This window comes from Sorex fumeus, unplaced genomic scaffold, assembly GCF_029834395.1.
Source record: "Sorex fumeus unplaced genomic scaffold, SorFum_2.1 ptg000098l, whole genome shotgun sequence".
Lineage (NCBI taxonomy): Eukaryota > Metazoa > Chordata > Mammalia > Eulipotyphla > Soricidae > Sorex > Sorex fumeus.
The window spans coordinates 42,717,248-42,736,970 of NW_026606155.1; the positions used below are offsets into that span (position 1 = coordinate 42,717,248).

At 38.4% G+C, this 19,723-nt stretch overlaps 1 protein-coding gene across 7 annotated transcripts in view; it reads left to right on the forward strand.

Moving 5' to 3' along the window:
* Positions 1–19,349, forward strand: part of DDHD1 (DDHD domain containing 1) — an 81,478-nt gene extending 62,129 nt beyond the window's left edge. For 4 of the 7 annotated variants that reach the window (XM_056133425.1, XM_056133429.1, XM_056133426.1 and 1 more), the window contains 4 exons: positions 3,624–3,876; positions 5,367–5,558; positions 8,871–8,954; positions 16,504–19,349. In XM_056133425.1, the coding sequence (XP_055989400.1) occupies positions 3,624–3,876; positions 5,367–5,558; positions 8,871–8,954; positions 16,504–16,685 (711 nt within the window). In that variant the 3' untranslated portion in view covers positions 16,686–19,349. The remainder of the gene's footprint in view (positions 1–3,623; positions 3,877–5,366; positions 5,559–8,870; positions 8,955–16,503) is intronic. The other 3 variants (XM_056133428.1, XM_056133431.1, XM_056133432.1) reach the window with 1 other exon arrangement.
* The last annotated feature ends 374 nt before the right edge of the window (positions 19,350–19,723 follow it).

The window sequence follows — 19,723 nt, forward strand, 5'->3', positions numbered from 1 at the left end:
TTGGAATTTTGGAATATTTGGAATTTTACCCCAACACTCAGATCTGCTGAAAAGGCAACAATAGACAATTTGTTTTCTGTTGCTGGTCTCATGTCTCATGGCTGCAGTAGTGGCCACATGATTTTGAAATTCCAAAATTTTAACAAAACTGGAGGGAGTTCTTGCTAAAATCTGTTGGGTTCTGAAATTTGTTTCTGAGTCTCTGGGATCATGCCATTAAGCAGCTTGATCAGGAGCCAGAGAGGTCATTCATGGATGGTGACTCGGGGTCTCGTTGGGACAGGGAGGAAAGGGCCGGCTCCACCCCCATCCTGTGAGGCCCACGTGTCTCATCACTGTGGACCCAAACCTGACTGTCCAATGGCCTCTGAAAGATGATGGCCACCGGGCCACCAGGGGAAACAAGCCAAGGCACGAAACCTGGGGTGGCCCATCACCAGTAATCTACTGCAGGGACCGGACGCATTTTTGCCAAAAGCTGCTGGGTTCCAAGATTTGTTTCTGAGTCTATGGGATGATGGCCATTAAGTGGCTTGATCAGGAGCTAGAGAGGCCGTTCGTGGGCAGTGACTCGGGGTCTTGTTGGGACAGGGAGGAAAGGGCTGGCTCCACCCCCATCCCGTGAGGCCCCACGTGTCTCGTTACTGCGGGCCCAAACCTGACTGTCCAATGGCCTCTGGAAGATGGCAGCCACCAAGCCGCCAATGGAGAGCAGGCAGAGGGCCAGTACCCTTTCCCCTCTGGGGTGGCCCAGCGACAGTAACCTTTCACAGGGACCGGATGCATTTCTGCCAAAAGCCGCTGGGTTCTGAGATTTGTTTCTGAGCCTCTGGGGTCATGGCCCTTAAGCAGCTTGATCCGGAGCCAGAGAGGCCATACGTGGGCAGCGACTCGGGGTCTCGTGGGGGTGGGGAGGAAAGGGCCGGCTCCAACCCCATCCCGTGAGACCCCGCGTGTGTCGTAACTGCGGGCCCAAACTTGACTGTCCAGTGGCCTCTGGCGGATGACAGCCACTGAGCCGCCAAGGGGGAACAGGTGGAGGGCAGCATCATTTCCCCCCTGGGGTGTGGCCCAGCTACAGTAACCTACTGTGCAGTCCAGACGCATTTCTGATAAAAGCCGCTGGGTTTCAAGATTTGTTTCTGAGTCTCTGGGATCATGGTCGTTAAGTAGCTTGATCAGGAGCCAAAGAGGCTATTTGTGAGTGCCTACTTGGGGTTTTGTTGGGGTGGGGAGGAAAGGGCCGGCTCCACCCCCATCCTGTGAGGCCCCGCATGTCTTGTCACTGCAGGCCCAAACCTGACTGTCCAGTGGCCTCTGGAGGATGACGGCCACTGGGCCGCCAGGGGGAACAGGCCATGGCATGAAACCTATTCCTACCTGGGTTGCCCAACGCTGGTAACCTATTGCAGGGACCGAACGCACTTCTGCCAAAAGCCATTGGGTTTCGAGATTTGTTTCTGAGTCTCTGGGATCATGGCCATTAAGCAGTTCGATCAGAGACCAGAGAGGCCATGCCTCCAATTATATAGCTGAGCCAGAGGTGGTTTGTGGGTGTGTCTCCCACATACCTAACTTTTGGCCATTTACGTTCTTGATAAACTTTTCCCCAAGTCTTTGGGATCTTGCCAAAGGCACAGCAGCAATTTTGGGGTATCTGGAAGTCTGAAGGCACCATCAGGTTGCTAATGCACTTGCCTCAGAGGTACAGATTGACCTGCTGGCGGAACCATACCCCTTCAATTTGCATTTTCTATGATGCTTGTATCATAAACAATTTCACTTATGTAAGCATCAAAGAAAATACTTTAATCCAAGTAAAATTTTAGGTGAGGTAGAAATGCTTTCTTAATTCTTTTGGAGATAAGGCTATGTATAACCAAACTTAAATCATTTTAAATAATAGCATTTTTTTCTCTGAAAAGCAGCTTTATTTAAGTGTGAAAAATCTTTTTCAGAAATCCTTGGCATTAGCCAAGGCAATAAATCATTGACTGCACACTGGAATCTTAGAAAGTCTGTTAAAGAATGAACAATTAAGTTTAAGAAATCTCACTGAACTGGAATTTTGTTGAATTGGGTTACAAGTTGAATACATGCTAGATAGTCTTGACCAATTTAGGATTATCTAAGGCAGATACTGATATTTCATTACCTCATTAGAGATGTCAGGAATCGCTAAAAGATCTGTGAAACCCAACTAGATTTTAAATATTTCATTAGTATGCAATGTTACTCATTCTCTGGTAACTTGAAACTATTTAAGTGTACAGCTGCACTCTAAGCTCTCTGAGTGTGTCCTATACTTTGTGTAATTTGACACTTTGTTATAAAGGAGGTTTAGGAGAGTTCCAAATTCATAAGATAATTATAAGTGATTGCTATTATTCGTTTATATTTCCCTGTTTTTTGTTTTTTGGGGGGAGGGGGCCACAATGTAGTGGGGATGTAGCAAGGTGAGGACTGCTCCTGTTGAGGCAGTTTTGTGGGAACAGGCCTGATGATCTGATCTGTGCTGCTTAGGCCCTAGCAGTGCTCCCAGGAGCACGTGTTGGAGAGGTTGGACTCATGGCTGTACATGTGCCTGTCACTTGAGCTGTCTCCCTGGCACTTTTTTTTTTTTTTGGCTTTCTGAGTTACTGCTCAGGGGTTCCTCCTCTGCACTCAGGAATTACTCCTTGGTGGACCATATGGGATGTTGGGGATTGAACCCAGGTCAGCCATGTGCAAGACAAACGCCCTACCCACTGTACCATCGCTCCGGCCCCATTTTTTTCCCCACAGTTTGTGTGAGACACTGCCTAGGATATTTTTTTTAAGTGTTATCTTTTCCCAGCATGCTTGTGAGATAAGAAATCTTAATCTCCTTTCTACAACTCAGAAACATGTGACTTTGAGACCTTGTAACTTGATTAGTAGAACCACACAGTTAATATGTGATAGAGGCCAGAATCTGAACTTGGGAAGCTGCCACCAGGTCCATTCCTATTTCACATGATTAGTGGTCATGTTGGAATCTGTGATGTTACTGCATTACTATACAAAATAGAGTTTGGCAAAGACGCCTAAAATACCAAAATTAATCTTATTTGCAGTGTTCCAGCAAATATTCTTTGCTGTTTACTGTTTTCAAATGTATTGTGAAGGTGGCATAATGTTCGTTGTTATTAGAACAACAGAACAGGAAAAAAATTCAGTCTTATTTTTCCAGAAAACCAATTAATGATAACTATAAACCTAGATTTAAAGCCATAATTTTTATCACTTTTAAGCATATGTAATTAAACCAACTACATAATATTAATAATCACCAAATAGGGAATGCATGTTTAGAAATTGGTTTTGGGCCTGACCTTGTGGTGCTCAGACTAACTCCTACTTCTGTGCTCAGGGATCACTCCTGGCAGGACTCCACTGGCCATTTGGGTGCTTAGGATTGAACCTGGGTCGGTTGCGTGCTAGACAGCAACCTGCAGTATTATGCTCCAGCCTCAGGATTTTTTTTTTAAATCACCTCTTTTATATCTAATGAGAATGCAGAAGAATACAAATAAATGAAGTTTACTAAATTCCAAGTACTGTATAATAATGTTATATTTCTTTGAACTTTTTTTTTAATCAAGGCTTATAGATTAGAACCGTTAATACTGAAACACTACAGCAACATCTCACCTGTCCAAATCCACTGGTATAATACTTCAAATCCTCTACCTTATGAAAATATGAAGCCAAGCTTTCTCCATCCAGCTAAAGAAACTACCTCAATTTCAGAGAATGAAGGCGTTTCAACAGTACCAAGCCCCGTGACCTCACCAGTCTTATCCCGCCGACACTATGGGGAATCTATAACAAATATAGGCAAAGCAAGCATACTAGGTAATTTGTCTCTTATGTGCTACTTATCAATAAATATAAACTTCTTGGAGGGTGGGGAGTGCCCATACCTGGCAGTGTTGAGGAGTCTTTTCTGGCTCTTGTGTTTGGGGATCACTCTTGGCATTGCTCAGGAGACCATGTGTGGTACCAGGACAGAACTGGGGTCAGCCACATGCAGGCAAGGCTTCTTAACCCCTTTATTATCTCTCCAGCCCCAATATAAGCACTTTTAATAAAGGCATTATATTTATTTTACCTGGAAATAATCTGTTATGAAATACCAAATTACTCTCCAGATTAGAATTAACTATCCTGTTCATGTTTAGAGGGTCAAAAGCTATCAGATTCTCTGTTTAGATCAGATTCTATAGTTTCAGAAAATAAGATAGACAAGAAAGGTCTGAGGATCAAGTCTCTTATTTTTATTTTGTTTCTTGCACCGCACCTGGTGATGCTCAGTGGTTACTCCTGCCTCTGCACTCAGGAATCACTTCTGGCATTGCCCAGGGGACTTTATGCAATGCTGGGGATCAAGCCCATGTTGGCCAGGTGCAAGAGAAGTCCCATACCCACTGTACTCTCTCTACAGCCATAAGTCCCTCATTTCAGTCATAGCCCTACTAATTTTCTGTGAAAGGGCTGGCAAATCATGTTTTTGTTTGGGGGTCACATCCAGCATTACTCAGGATTGAGTGCAGACTCCAACTGCATTTGGAGATCACTCCTGGCAGGCTCAGGGGACCATATGGAGTACTGGGGATCCAACTGGGTCAGCCCCAGCAAGGCAAGCACCCTACCCACTGTACTATCACTCGGGCCCCAGTCATAGTTTTTAATAATCTCCTTCATCTGTGAAATGAAACATTCTGAAAGTGCCCTCACCAGGCACTTCTCTGATCTCTATTCTCGAAGTATCAATTAAATCCTTCCTGTCCTTCCTTTGAGAAAGAAGGATATTTACCTCTGATTTCCACTAGCAGCCACAATGTTTGGTGTCCCACTGAAGCTTATCATTTTGTAGTTCTTGAATTTGTCTGTTTTTGGTTACAAGTTGACTTAACACAAAAATGCCACAAGGTGGCACTATAAATGGACCTTATCTACTGAACTGTTTCATATTTCAGTTAGTCTTACTCATGGATTGTTTGATAACCTTTTACACCATATTCACTTAACTTCACTAATAAGCATATCAGAAGTAACCACACACCCATGTCGGCACATGCATAGTTATTGAAGTTTTTAACCTTGAGTGATCACTTGAATATTACCGAAACTTTACTCCTTGGTAAGATTAATAGAATTTTGTATGGCTTTCATTCTGCTGAATAACATTTTTATTTAGAAACCTACAGTATAAACTATAATTTGCTTATGTTCCCACCCTGGAAAAACATGACTTGACTTGGTCTCTCTGCCAGTTGCCTGCAATTATGGGTTGCATGTGGTGTCATTCAACAAAATAACTGCCTTGTTTTGTGAAAACACAGGGGCTGCTAGCATTGGGAAAGGACTTGGAGGAATGCTGTTTTCAAGATTTGGACGCACAAGTATAGCCCAGCCATCTGAGACGGCAAAAGACTCAACAGACGAGGAGAAGAAGCCAGTTTGTTCACCTCCCACTACAACTGTGGCAACACAGACTCTTCCACACAGCAGTTCTGGCTTTCTTGATTCTGCATGTTAGTTCTTAGTTTGTTTCTTAAATTTATAGAAACTTTAAAATTGAGAAGGACACAGAGGATTAAGATATTAACAGTAGTGGTTAATTAACTTCGAAATCTAAGTCATAATTTTCAAAAAAAAAAACTTTTATTACTTTGCTTGCATTTTTAGAATACTACCCAGGTAAATGGAGCTTTACTGTCTTCCCTGGTAAATTTATCAGTAAGATTAGTCATCAGGGGGCCACAATGATAGTATAGTGGGTAGGGCGCTTGCCTTGCATGCCATTGATCCAAGTGCAATTCCCAGCATCCTATATAGTCCCTCGAACACCACCAGGAGTAATTCCTGAGTGCAGAGCCAGGAATAAGCCCTGAGCATGGCCGGGTGTAGCCCCAAAACAAAACCATAAAAGATTAATCATCAGTCTTGTTTTGTTTTGGGATATTTTTCGGCCACATCCTGAATGCTCAGGGTTTGCTCCTGGGTCTGTACTCTGGAATCACCCCTGGCATTCTCAGGGTCCCCATGGGACGCCAAAGATCAACTCTGGACAGACTGTGTGTGAGACAAACACCTTCCTTGCTGCAGTGTCTCTCCAGCCCTGGTTTTGGGTTCTTAAATAACAAACAGGCATACAACAAATTTCTATGGAGTAAACACCCCCTCATTTTTATAGTTTTTTTTTAATAACAGGCGATAGCACAGCGGTAGGGCATTCGCCTTACAAGCGGCCAACATGGCCGACCCGAGTTCAATTCCTCTGCCCCTCTCGGAGAGCCCGGCAAGCTACCGAGAGTATTCGATATGCCAGACACAGTAACAACAAAGTCTCCAATGGAGACGTTACTGGGCCCGCTCGAGCAAATCGACGATCAACGGGAGGGCCTTTACCTTTACCTTTTAATAACAGGCTTCTCAGCCTTAATATATATATACACACACACACATACATATATATACACACACACACATATATATACACACACACACATATATATAAACATGTAATTGCTTTAAACCTATGCTTATCTAGTATTTCAAATTTGGGGGGGCTGACCCCAAATAATATCCTACACCCCCATATTGATGCTTTTTCAAAACTGCTATGTCAGACAATGTAACTTAGTGGTAGAGGTCTCATCTCGCATGTATAAGACCTAGCAACAACAAAGCTTCTATAACAAAGTCATACTGCACCTAATCTCACAATCCCATTCATCTGACCTAATTCTAAAACCTTAGAGTTATATAGTATGGGATCCACTGTATGCTTTCTCTTACTACTATCCAAGATGCCTAGTTAGATACTCAAGAAGTTAGTGAATAAATGTATCATTATGCTAGACTTAGCATTAAAATGGACATCCAACTAATTTTTCCCATGGATTTATCATGTTTAAGATCATAAATAGTTGTGAGACACTATTATAACTGGTATATATTCCCTTCCAAAGGCCTAAATTGGAACCTAAGAATCTAGTTTTATAAATGAGAAAATAAGACTAAGTTATAAATACTCTTTTTCATTGACTTCTTAAGGAAATACAGATTCTCAAAATAGCTTGACTTCTGTAATTCTAGCAAGAGGACAATTTTACTTTATTTCTCTAAAAACTTTTGAATGTTTTATTTCAGATATTTAGACCTTGAAGTTTTTTGTTTAATTTTTGTTCTGTTTTCTACTGTCTGCTGCTCTAAATTTTAAAATGACCTGCATCTACTGACATCCTTAAAACCTACTGAAAAAGGGATTTCAGGGGCCAGAGGAAATCGAACCATCCTGGTTCAATTCCTGGCAACATGTGGTCTCCAAATATTGCTTGGTATAAGCCTAGGCATCCCCAAGTACCACAGGATGTGGCCTTGAAGACCTCAAATATCCTGGGATGATCCAGGTATTCCTAGCACTATAGGATCCGAGCAGCTCCACATCCTTGTTGACCCACCAGCCTTGTTGAAGTATCTCCAGCCTACGTAGACTATACTAGACATTCTTGAGTTATATATTCCCATTTGAGCCAGTAGCTTTTATTCTGATACCCTGGTATCAGAGTCATCAGTAGTAAAAATTTTATAGTTGTGATTCTTTTGGAAATTCTTACCTAGAAAATTATTTTTCACTTTATTGCTTGTACAAGATTTACATATATTTTTTATGAGTTTATTAAGTGATGCTAGTAAACATTAGGGAAAATCAGGGATCAAGAATAGAGCTGGATAACCCAAATAAGGATAAAGAAGACAGAGAAAATAGGTTATTCAAGGAAAATTTTTTTGTTCATTTACTATTTAACAGTGATTTCAAAGTGATAATCTATTCTTTTAGACAATAGAGATACTTGTATTGATATAGTTGTACTGTAACTTAGTTCTTGCTAATTTAACAAATACTTTTTCTGTCATCCTTACATAAAGTTTCTCTTGGTCCCAAGTGTAAATTCATTGTTGACTAAAGACTCAACTAATACTTAGTCTTCATTATTACATATATTCATCTCTAGACTTAGATGAAAATATTAAAATTAGACTGCTGCTGCAATAGGATCAAATCCCCAAGATTTGCCTTACTAATTATTGAACTTGCTTCAGTAATATTCTCTTCTGTGTATTCCTGATTTAGACTGTTTCTCTATTATAATTCCTATCTTGGCTATATTTTGCAAATCATAAAATCTTAAGTCTTTTTCAAATATAGTTACTGTGATTAGGAGAATTCTGGCTTTCTCTCACTCTTTCGGCTCACACTGATTGCCTCAGTGTTTCTCAGTGACCTTTTATTCTGAAACCGCCAACTTTGATTCCCTTGCTGTTTGAGAATAAGAAGAATGTGAACTTCAAATTCATGATTCATACAGGGTTGCTTTGAAGAGTGCTGTCTATGGAAACACTTTGTCATCAAGTCGAAGCATCTTATGTAGCTGCTATTCATTTCCTTTGAACAGTCTAGGCTCATTTTCAGTGTTTTTTTTGTTTTTTTTTTTTTACTGCTTTTGCTATTTCATTTCTTCTGTTCCCCTGTGTTCGTAACATTATGAAAAGAGATCAGTTTCTTTCAGCATTATTTGCCTTTAAGTTAGAACTGAAATGAGCTGTAAATTTTGGGATATCTAGGTGTTACGAGATTGTGTGATATATTTTAGTTAATTGTGCTTATATTTTCCATTGAAGAGCTCTTCATAAAAATCCAAAGTGTATACTTCTTTACGAATGCTAGGTTTAATCAACTTATTTGGGAGCATTGTTCTAACTTTTGGCCACTGCATCATTGAAGGCCATTTGTATCCATCAGCCAACACTTTACAGCATCTTGTGTTTTCTTTTCACAGATTTCAGACTTCAGGAATCGTTATTTAATCTCCCACAACTTCTTTTTCCGGAAAGTGTAATGCAGAATAAAGATAATGCCCTCGGTATGGTATATGTCAGGAATAGCATTCAGAATACTGTAAAAATGATCTACTCAGAGTTCTTTTGCTTGTTGAAAACTACAACAATTCTTCTAAGAGATCAGCTTGAATGTTATCACTATAGATTATATACATTTTCTTCCTATATTTTCTCATCTTAAATGGTGGCATTCCTGAAGCTTAAATATTGATTATCTACCTTAAAGGACTAAAATATATATGTCTTACTCTCTTGCAAGGAAGAAACTCTATTAGGGAAAGAAGAAAATCATTCAGTCATTCTCTTTCTTTCCTGTTATCCTCAAAGCTTCAAAGAGGTTGATTATTCTTTTCATACAATATGCATAAGTATTTAAAGGGCTTCAGAGTACAAAGAATTTTATCATTCCTAGTTATTTCAGTTATAGTAATATTCTTATTTAGAGCTATATGCATGCAATCACTATAACTGGTTTCAACACAATTATTCATGTCATTTGGAGGGACATTCATGTTAGAGGGATAAGTTCACTTTTTAAAAATAATAATATTAAATGCAAGAGATTTTTTTTCTGTCTAAATTTTCAACATATTCTAAAAATAAGTATCACAAAACATTAATCCTCAGAGTATAAAATCATTTTTCTAAAAAAAAAAGGGGGGGGTCTGGAGCGATAGCACAGCGGTTAGGGCATTTTCCTTGCACATGGCCGACCCGGGTTCGATTTCCAGCATCCCATATGGTCCCCTGAGCACCACCAGGAGTAATTCCTGAGTGCAAAGCCAGGAGTAATCCCTGAGCTTCGCCGAGTGTGACCCAAAAAGAAAAAAAAATCATTTTTCTCACTACAGTCATTCCTTTTTCTGCTGCTGTTCCTTTTGTGTCCTTCAGTACTGGATTTTTGTCTAACAAAATGTCGAGGTTCTCCCTCTTTGGATCATTTTAACCATACCCAAGTTTTCAATTTATTTAATTAAAATTTTTTTCAAAAAAAAAATCCTGATACTAATCACAAAATAGTGTATGTGGGGAGGGGAGGGTGGCGAAGGGGGGGATGTGTGTTTATGTTTGACAATATTCAGTTCAAACGTGAAATTTCAGTACAAACCATTGGTTGCACTTGGAGCTTCTTCTCTTAAAAAACTAGGATGGGTGGCCAGAGTGAAAGTAGTGGGTAGAAACTTGCCTTGCTCATGGTTGACCAGGTTCAATCCCTAGCATCCCATATTGTCCCCCGAGCACCACCAGGAATAATTCCTGAGGGCAGAGCCAGGAGTAACATCAACAGGTGAGGCCAAAACTCCCCCCCAAAAAGATTTTCTTGAAGTTTGGAGAAGATAGTGCAGCAGGTAAGGTGCTTGCCTTGCATGTGGCTGACCCAGGTTTAATGCCCAGCACTATATATGATCACTCAAGTTCACCAGGAGTGATCTATAAGCTCAGAGTCAGGAGTAAGCCCTGAGTACTGGGTGTGAGTCTCCCTCCCCCCTCCCCCCCCACACACACTTACCACCCCCACCACCATATTCCTGGGGAGGGAGGGGGGAATCTAGAATGGAGGAAATACAACAAAATGATCTTTGCATGTTTTTCTCCAAAAGCTCACAAGGAACAGATAGCTCTTAAGAACATAAAAGATCTATCTAGCCATACCTAATATTAGCCTTAACACCCATTACATAATCTTCACATATTCTTTAGTGGAAATGAAGAGGTCAGCTTTGCTTACATAACCATTTAAAAATTCTAAGCATCAGCTAACTACCTATAATGCCAAACAGATCATCAAAATACTTAAGTAGGCATCCTTCCTTTTTAAAACCTTGTGGAACAAAATAGTGTCTTGGTATAACAGACCATTTTATCTTTTTTTTTTTTTAAGCAGCAGTTTTTTGTTGATCTCACTTAGATATTCTCAAGAAGTGATCTTACATAATTGCTCTGTCTGGTTCCTGCTCTTGTCATAGTCACTTCCTACAGAAATAAATCTCTTTGTACTTTTTCATATTTAAAGGAAAACTAGTCCACTCATAACATATGTCCTATAACCAAGAAACCCGTATATAATGGTGTCTTAAAACCATCCCAACTCCCTAAGCAATTGGACTACTAATCCAAAGTATGTCAGACTCTCTCCAGTGGTATAGAAAACTTTTCCCCTATTTTCACTATTTCAACAGTTACTGAAAGTTTACCATGGCACTGGTAATCACTATAAAAGATACTATATGAAACAAACATCAGTACTTCCCATAACAATCTTAAATACTAGGATCAGGGATGTGGCTTAGTGGTGTAGATCTCTTACCATGCACATACACATGCATGTATGAGACCCATGAATTTGATTCTGGGAACTGCCAAAATACATATTTGTGTATGTGTGCTGTGGTAATTGTTTTCTAGAGAACATATACCAATATGGTAGATAGCACATAAATAATTGTCTAAATTTTGTGATGAACCACATCATAGAGATACATATAAAGAAATCTTTCAATTTTAAGTAATAAAATTTTTTTACCTGGGAAAAGCATAAGATTTTGTTGAAGTGTTTGGACATGCAGAGATAAAAAGACGTTGCAGGGAGAAGAGAATAAGCAACAGACAGAAGCGGCACTCACAGGACGTAGAGATCCACAAGTTCATTTTCTTAAGACATACTGAAAATGAGTAGAAGGGAGTAGTTCTGAATATCACTGGAAAACCTTATGTCACAGGGAGAGAGTTCAGAGAATCTGACCCTTATCTAGAGGTTTATTTTTTTATTCAGGATTAACGTGTACTTCTATATAGAGAGAGCCCCTATTGTTAAATGTTTGTTATTTCATTATATTTGGTTATTTTTGGAGAACACAATTTTTTTTTAGCCAATAAGACAGCTAATTATAAAACTAATTTTGTTGCAGTTTTCTTTCTTTCCGAATATTAAATGGGGAATTTTGTCTCTTTTGTTTTTGTTTCTGGGCCAATGGTGCTAGGGGGCACATCCCCTCCCAAGGGAACCAAGTGATGCCAAGTATCCAACCTTGTGTTCCCCCTGTGTACTCAATCACATACTTGGGGAGCTTTATTAAATTTAGTATTTGAAACTGTGTTAATTCACAAAATATAAATAACTCTTGAATGCTGACTACCTAACCACATGAAGTAGTTGCTTTGTGCAACACAAAATTAAGACATCAACCAACCAGAAATCTGAGCTTAATCTTTATTAAAAATGAATCTTTCACAAATATTTGTAAACAGTTTTTTCTACTAATACTTTTATTTGCTTGATGTTCTGCTATGCATTTTACTTAAGAGTTACATATGGTTTTCTTGGTTATAGGACAAATGTTATGAGTAAACTAGTTTTCCTTTAAATATTAAAAAAGGCAGAAAGAGGCTCATCTCTGTAAAAAGTGACTATAATATGATCAGGGACCAGACAGAGCAGTTATGTAAGATCACTTCTTGAGAATATCTCTGTAAGTTAGGTCAATAGAAAAAAAAAAGCTGCTGCTTAAAAACAAAAACAATTTTACTTACAATTATGACTTGAATTATTGCTATAAAAGTAGATAACTTTTCATATTTCTTAAGACTTTTTGCAAATTTCTCTCCAGGTAAGTTAAGATTTTTTTTTTTCCCTTTTTTGGGTCACACCCGGCAATGCATAGGGGTTACTCCTGGCTCTGCACTCAGGAATTACCCCTGGTGGTGCTCAGGGTACCATATGGGATGCTGGGAATCGAACCAGGCTCAGCTGCGTGCAAGGCAAACGCCCTACCCACTGTGCTATTGCTCCAGCCCCTCCATATTTTTAATAGGAGAAATTTGTCCCAGTAGTACATGTTATACTACTAAGATGTACATAATTTTTTTATGTGTGTAATTTTTTTCTTCAGTTTTAGACCTGTGTACAAGACAGTTCTTTGATGAAAGCACAATACTGATGGACATTTTTACCTTCATGTTGCTGTAGATTGCAGAAAATCACTTTGCAGAGTGAAAAAAAAATAAGCCAGTGTGCATGACTCTGCAGGAAAAAAGAGAACATGTTTTTAAAATAATATAGAAAATTACTGCTGATTTTTTTAAAAACCTAATAGAATTTTTCTCTGTTTTGCTTCAGTTGTTCAGGAATCTCATTACTTTCTTTGTAAGCAAAGGAGTTTTAACCCTGAGGAAAGAAAGCAGGATAAAGTGATAATTTTATGTTTTCCTTTCTCTTCGATCTAACTGTGAGATGAACTAGGGGGAAAATTGACATCCTGTATAGTACCACCCATTCTTGATGCAGTAATAATGAGAAAGTAGGTCGAAAGCTACTCCATCTAGTTTTGTGCTTAATTTGGTTAAGGTCAAACCAAAAGCATATATAAAATGCTGCTGTTTATAAAATTACTACCTGGGAATTCCATGCTCTACATAAAAAAAGAGAGAGATATCCACTAGCCTTCCTAGTTTCATCCATTTGCCTGCAAAACCAACACACAGTGAGGTCAACTGAACTGGCAGTCAGACTACCTGGGGTAACCTTTTAAAGACAATAAGAAATAAAAGAGGTGCATATTGGGTCCTAAGATAGTACAGAGGGTAGGGCACTTGCTTCGTACTATTCTTCCCAGGTTCAATCCCTGGCACCCCATGTGGTCCCCAGAGTCCTGCCAGGAATGATATCTGAGCTCAGAGCCCATGAATAAACTCTGAGCATACTGTGTGACCAACAAGTGCACTTCGGTAGGGAAATCTACCAATAAATAGAAAAAGGAGGGCCAGTCTCTAGTTGCTGATTCTTACTAAAGCCATTTTAGGCAATAAGAACGATGGTTTGTAACTGGAAAATACCAAATTTAGCACCTGAGTGTCTATGTATGCGATAAAAGACAGTATTATACAACTGTTAAAGCATATTATTAAATTCCAGACAGTTTCTTTTTTAAATCCAAATAACATGTTAAAACAGAAAAAGTCCTTTCTTTGACATTATGACAACTAAGACTCTTGATCAAACAGAGCACCCTATAGTGGCATTTGAGAATAAATTCTTAGAAATTATAACTTGATCTACACCAATATTAATGCCTGTTTTTTAATCTCCTTTTCTTCTCTTTTTTTTTTAAATAACTAACTTTGCCCAGACTCTTTCCTCTTCATCATACTTGAAAATTGCAGTTTTCATCTGTATCTTCCTGTTACATCTGAATGCTCCTAAAGAGGTCTAACACAAATGCCCCATGGAATAGAAAAGATAAAGGATAAAAAAAGCATTGCCATCCTTATACTACAGATTTCAGCTACTTCCTGTCCATATGGATTAGTTTATAATCTGAGAAAAAAAATATTTACCTTATGTCAATATTTTGTATGGCTTTTTTTTTCCCCTGCCTCATTGGTATTCATGCTGACTGCTTAGGCTATACATAAACTGTAGATGACAATGTTTGGTAAGTTCCATGGACATCTTTTATCATAAAAACTAAGTTCCCAAGTCGCATTGATACAAATTAGGTGTCTGCTAAGCATATAAATGAAATCATTCTTTAGAACTAGGTGATTTCCTATGTATGAGTGATCATCAGAATTCCTGTGGAAAAAAAACAACCCAACCTTTTATGCAAGTTCCTCAGTTTAGACCAATTTCAAAGAGGTAATATTTAGTCATTTTTGTTTTGTCTTTAAAATAGATCCTTACAAATACTCTGTGGTTCTATTGAAGTTTTTCACATTTTTGTTCTTTGTTGTTGGTTTGATTTTATGGCAGAGGGAGGAGCAGAGGAGAACCTTCTCAGCACTGTCCCAGCACCTAGAGATATTAGATACATTGCTCTAATATATTTCATATTATCAATTTAATATTAGGTTAATGTAATATATTAATCAAATTAATATGCATGAGATTACTATAACCTTGATTTAATGTTAAATCAATATGATTAGATTAATAGCATGTATGATCTGATATTAGGCATGTTACTCTAATATATTGGGCTGGAGCGATAGCACAGCGGTAGGGCGTTTGCCTTACAAGTAGCCAACATGGCCGACCTGAGTTCGGTTCCTCCTCCCCTCTCGGAGAACCCAGCCAGCTACCGAGAGTATCTCGCCCACACGGCAGAGCCTGGCAAGCTACCCGTGACGTATTCGATATGCCAAACACGTAACAAGTCTCATGATGGAGACATTACTGGCCCCGCTCGAGCAAATCAATGAACAACAGGAGGACCGTGACCGTGACTCTAATATATTAACCTAATATTGGGGATATTAGACATGTCTCTCCCAGCAATATTTGGCCTGACTGTATAGGCCTGAGGACTCAGATGTGGCGCTGCTCAGGCCTACTCATGCCAGGGACAGTCCCAGGCATGCACTCCAGCCCCTTAAGTTGTCTTCCCAGGCTTCAATGGAATTTCTTAAAGATGAGAAGGTTGATTTTCTAAGTAATGTATCTCTTAGGATTTGTTAAATGAATCCACTGCACCTCTCTGATAGTTAGGATTCATTGAAATTTTTTTTTCTGACAGATATTAATTACCAGGACTGTCTGTGGGTTTGATTTTTAAAAAGACTGTTGAGTTCATTGAGTTGTTTGAGGATAGCATTGTTGTTAACATTGCCCTGTTCCTCCCAGTTTAACCTATCCAGTACGCAGTAGATTGTTTTACTCAATAAACATTTGATGAGTACTTTTATGTCTCAGACACACATTAGTACTGACTGGATGGAGACCAGAGTGTGGTAGGGCTGCCCTTGAAGAGTTCAGCCAAGTGGGAAGACAGCTATAAATGGTTATCTTCTAACATGTGCCGCAGTGTCCACTGATGTAGAAGGCCACCCAAGGAGACTTTTAGTGGCCTCTTGTACTCCCACAAGCATTGTGACATGTTGTCCTGGCCCATGATTTTGCGAGAGGGTTTTATTCCTTACTTTTTTTGATTGGACAGAAAGATTAAATGGGAAGGCCAGAATTTGAGCCTAGTTTCTTTAATTCAGTACAATATTGTTTCTTTAATCCAGTACTTTTGATGAGTACCCTTATCCACCCTTATCCACCCTTTTGCTTTCTGTGATCTCAAGATATTTTGAGAAAAACACATTTTATATATCTTTCATTACAAAATATTGTTACAATTGTCACATTTTATTACTGTTTTAAACATAATATCCTTAATCTATAAGTTATAGGTTATTCTGGCAATGTATGTAGGAAAAACAGCATAAATGGGTACTATACATCAATTCTGGTGTCTAGTGGGAATTCCATTTGAACAATCTTTTCCCATGGATGGATAAGGGGATCAACTCAAGTCATGCGATACAAACTGAACATTTTGTTTTCTTTCTTTCTTAGTATTGGCCTAATCGTACATACAAAGGAATCTACCAAATTAGAATCCTGAGCTACTGAACATTTTCCCCATAAGATTAGAATGGAAAGTCCCTCTAAACAATAGGAAGAAAGAAGAAATGGTAGTTAGAAGAATCACTGCTATTACCGAAATTTTTCTATTCAATTCTAGTAAGCCTATGTACAACATTCTGTTTTATAATCTTTAATTATTTGCTGACTTCTTTTCTTTCTAGTGGAACTGGATCACAGAATTGATTTTGAACTCAGAGAAGGCCTTGTGGAGAGCCGCTATTGGTCAGCTGTCACATCGCATACTGCCTACTGGTCGTCCTTGGATGTTGCACTCTTTCTTTTAACTTTCATGTATAAACATGAGCACGATAATGATGCAAAACCCAACTTAGATCCAATCTGAACTCTTGAAGGACATTAGTTTCCCAAAACTGATTTTTTTTTCTGTTAAAGTATGTGTTTGAGATACAGAAATTTCAGGTTTATGTATGTTTCAGTTTTGCTTAGGGCAAGAAAATATTTGAATTTGAAAGCACTTTATTTAAAAACAAAACAATTTTCCAGTCAAAAGGAGTTATTTACCGTTTCCACCATTTTGGTTGCGAGTCCAGTAAATCCCCTGCAGAGAGCCACACAAGGACCTGGAAGTGAGGAAGCTTTGGGAAAACTTAAGGGTTATAAATATAATTTCTCCCTAATATCAAGGTATCTTCAAGTTCGAATCTATTAGCCACAAATATGTTGTAAAGCCCAAGTGGTCACAATCCAGTGTATTCTCTGTATTGTGATTACAAGGTGGTATTATTGTTTTAGGTTGCTATGAAAGCTTTCATTTCCACAATTTCTTTGAAAGAAGAGAGTAATGGATTTAAAGTGTTTTGACTCTAACTTGTTTAGAAAGATTAATGCTAAAAAGAGATATTTGAGCTACTGTATAATTTATTACCTCTAATTGCTTTATGTCATTGTATGAAACAGTACATTTTTATATATTTCCTTTAAACAATTTAGAAGCATCTTTATTTTCTATGATACTCAGATCTTTTCTCAGAAATTAATCTTTGTACTCTTCAGATGAATATATAGACACTGTGGTATACTCCTATAATTTTTTTTTCCACTAAAAACCTGCAGTTTCGGGAGCCAGAGAGATAGTACAAGGGGAAGGGCACTTACCTTGCACACAGCTGACCTGGGTTTGATCCCCACCACCCTCAGTGGTCCCCCAAACCCACCACGAGTGATCCCTGAGTATAGAGCCAGGAATAAGCCCTGAGCACTGTTAGAAGTGCTCTGGGGCGGGGGGTGGGGGCTTACAGTTTCACTCAAATAACACTAGTCAGTTACTTTGAGGGAGGGGGGTGTTTTTGTCACATGTACCTCAGAGAAAGTTAAGCTTTTCTAAATTTGACAGTACTCCGTAATGAGTACGGTTCATTAACTTTAATGGAAAATTGGTAGACTTATTTGGGATGGGGAGTATGATAACTATTTTAAATACATAAACATCTGTGTGCCAAATGTATATAAAAAATATGGCGTGCCACTAACAAATTTTACTTTTAAATAAGTGTTTAAGAAGACATGGTTGAGACATAAGGCACAATAGATCATGATTCTGAGGCATAGGAAGAATTTTCCTGAGCTATCATTGTTTCCACAGTGTTTTTCATCTGAGGAGCTCAAAGTGCTTTCAGATTGAATAATTATGTAGTAGCTCCTTAAGGTAAGTAAATATTACTCTCATGTTACAAGCTAGCTAATAAACTAAGGCACCAAAACATTTGAAGTGCCTTGAATTAGATGACAGAGAAAATCAAAAGAACTTAGATTGAAGGCAAACTGTGTTGTTTTATATGCTCTTGTTCGATGACTAATAATTTACCTGTAACCTCTTGGTAGTTTGCAAGCAGTAATCACAAGTTATAATCGATAATTTGGAGAATTAACTGTGAAACCAGTATTTCACTCTCTACATTCTTGGTTTCTCACATACAGAGGAGGAGATTTAGCAGACATCAGTAGCCATCTCTGCCACATCAAATCCTCACTTCTGAGTGGCTTCCACTGGGTTCCACTTAAGGTGCTGTCTTTGCTTATCTTGCAAGGATTCTCTTAGCTTCCCAGTCACCGTTGTCAAACTGGGAGAGGAGTTGGTCAGTGGCACTTCTCACCTCCTCCTTTCTTTGTAAGAAGGTAGAATCTGTGACTTACAGATTTTACTCAGCACCATCAATGTCCTCTTGGCCTTTGGCCTTTTATTAAATTTGCACATCAAAAAGCACTTCTTTTTAGTGTTTAGAAAAAGATCTCAAGACTTCATGACCAAAATAAGTAACTCACTAAGAAACCCTTGCTATAAGAGGCTTTTGATGAGATTTTTAGCAAAGCTGAAGTAATCACTTTCAAATTTAGACTCCTGTGAACTCAGGTCATTTGCACACCCTGTTTATTTCGTTGGTTTAATTTAGTTCTCAGGCAAGCTAAATTCATGTCTCATATGACTGTGTCATTAAAGGTACTTGAGCAAATGTTGCTGTATGTGGTATGACGTTCAAATTGACTTAAGCTTTAGGGAATACAATCCTTAGTTACCAGAATGCAAAGAGCCTTTTGTACCCATGCAGAGCGAAAATTGATCAGACCCTTTAATTTGATTTTGAGTTTAAAATATATTATCATAGCTGTTGATATATATCTGCTTCCCATTTTTCACATTGAGAAAACAAATTTAACCATTTGAAACTTGAATTCTTGAAAAGAATAACATTCAGAATGCCCTTTTCTAAATTAGATATGTTAGATTATTGAACATGTGTTTTTTGTTTTCAGTTGTTATTTCATCAGTAGAGATGGTGATTTTGATTTTACAGTACTCTTATTTCCATGTCTCTGCATGTTATCACGGAATGTACTTGTATATACTCAAGTGATATACAGAGTATGTGTAATTCTGGCTTGATTTAGAAGCTAAGTCAGTTACTGAGTAACATTTTGCAACTTTATTCCAGCAAGTACTAAATTAGCCAAAAAGTTGTTTTTGATACCATTAAAATTTTATTCTCTATTTTGTGTACATGCTATGATGGTTCTTCTGAGTGTTGATCAGATCATTTAATTTTAATCCAATTTATTAGATTCTCAAATGGTTAGTGAAACACTTTAGGAGTTAAATCTTGCTTTATTATTTAAGATGAATCTTTTCAAGGCCTTTTGTTAGTTCTTAAGTTTACTTTTACCAGTAACTGTGCTTATGTTATAATACAGTGCTGTTCCATTTTACAACATAATTTCCAGTAGCCACTCCTTTATATGTGAAGCAAGTTTTAGAAAGCTTATGTTTTACTTATATTAAACAACATCTGTCAGCTTTTTGAAATTGTCACATGGAACATATTTTGACCCCTCAGACAGTACCTGTAAACATTCATCTTCATCCTC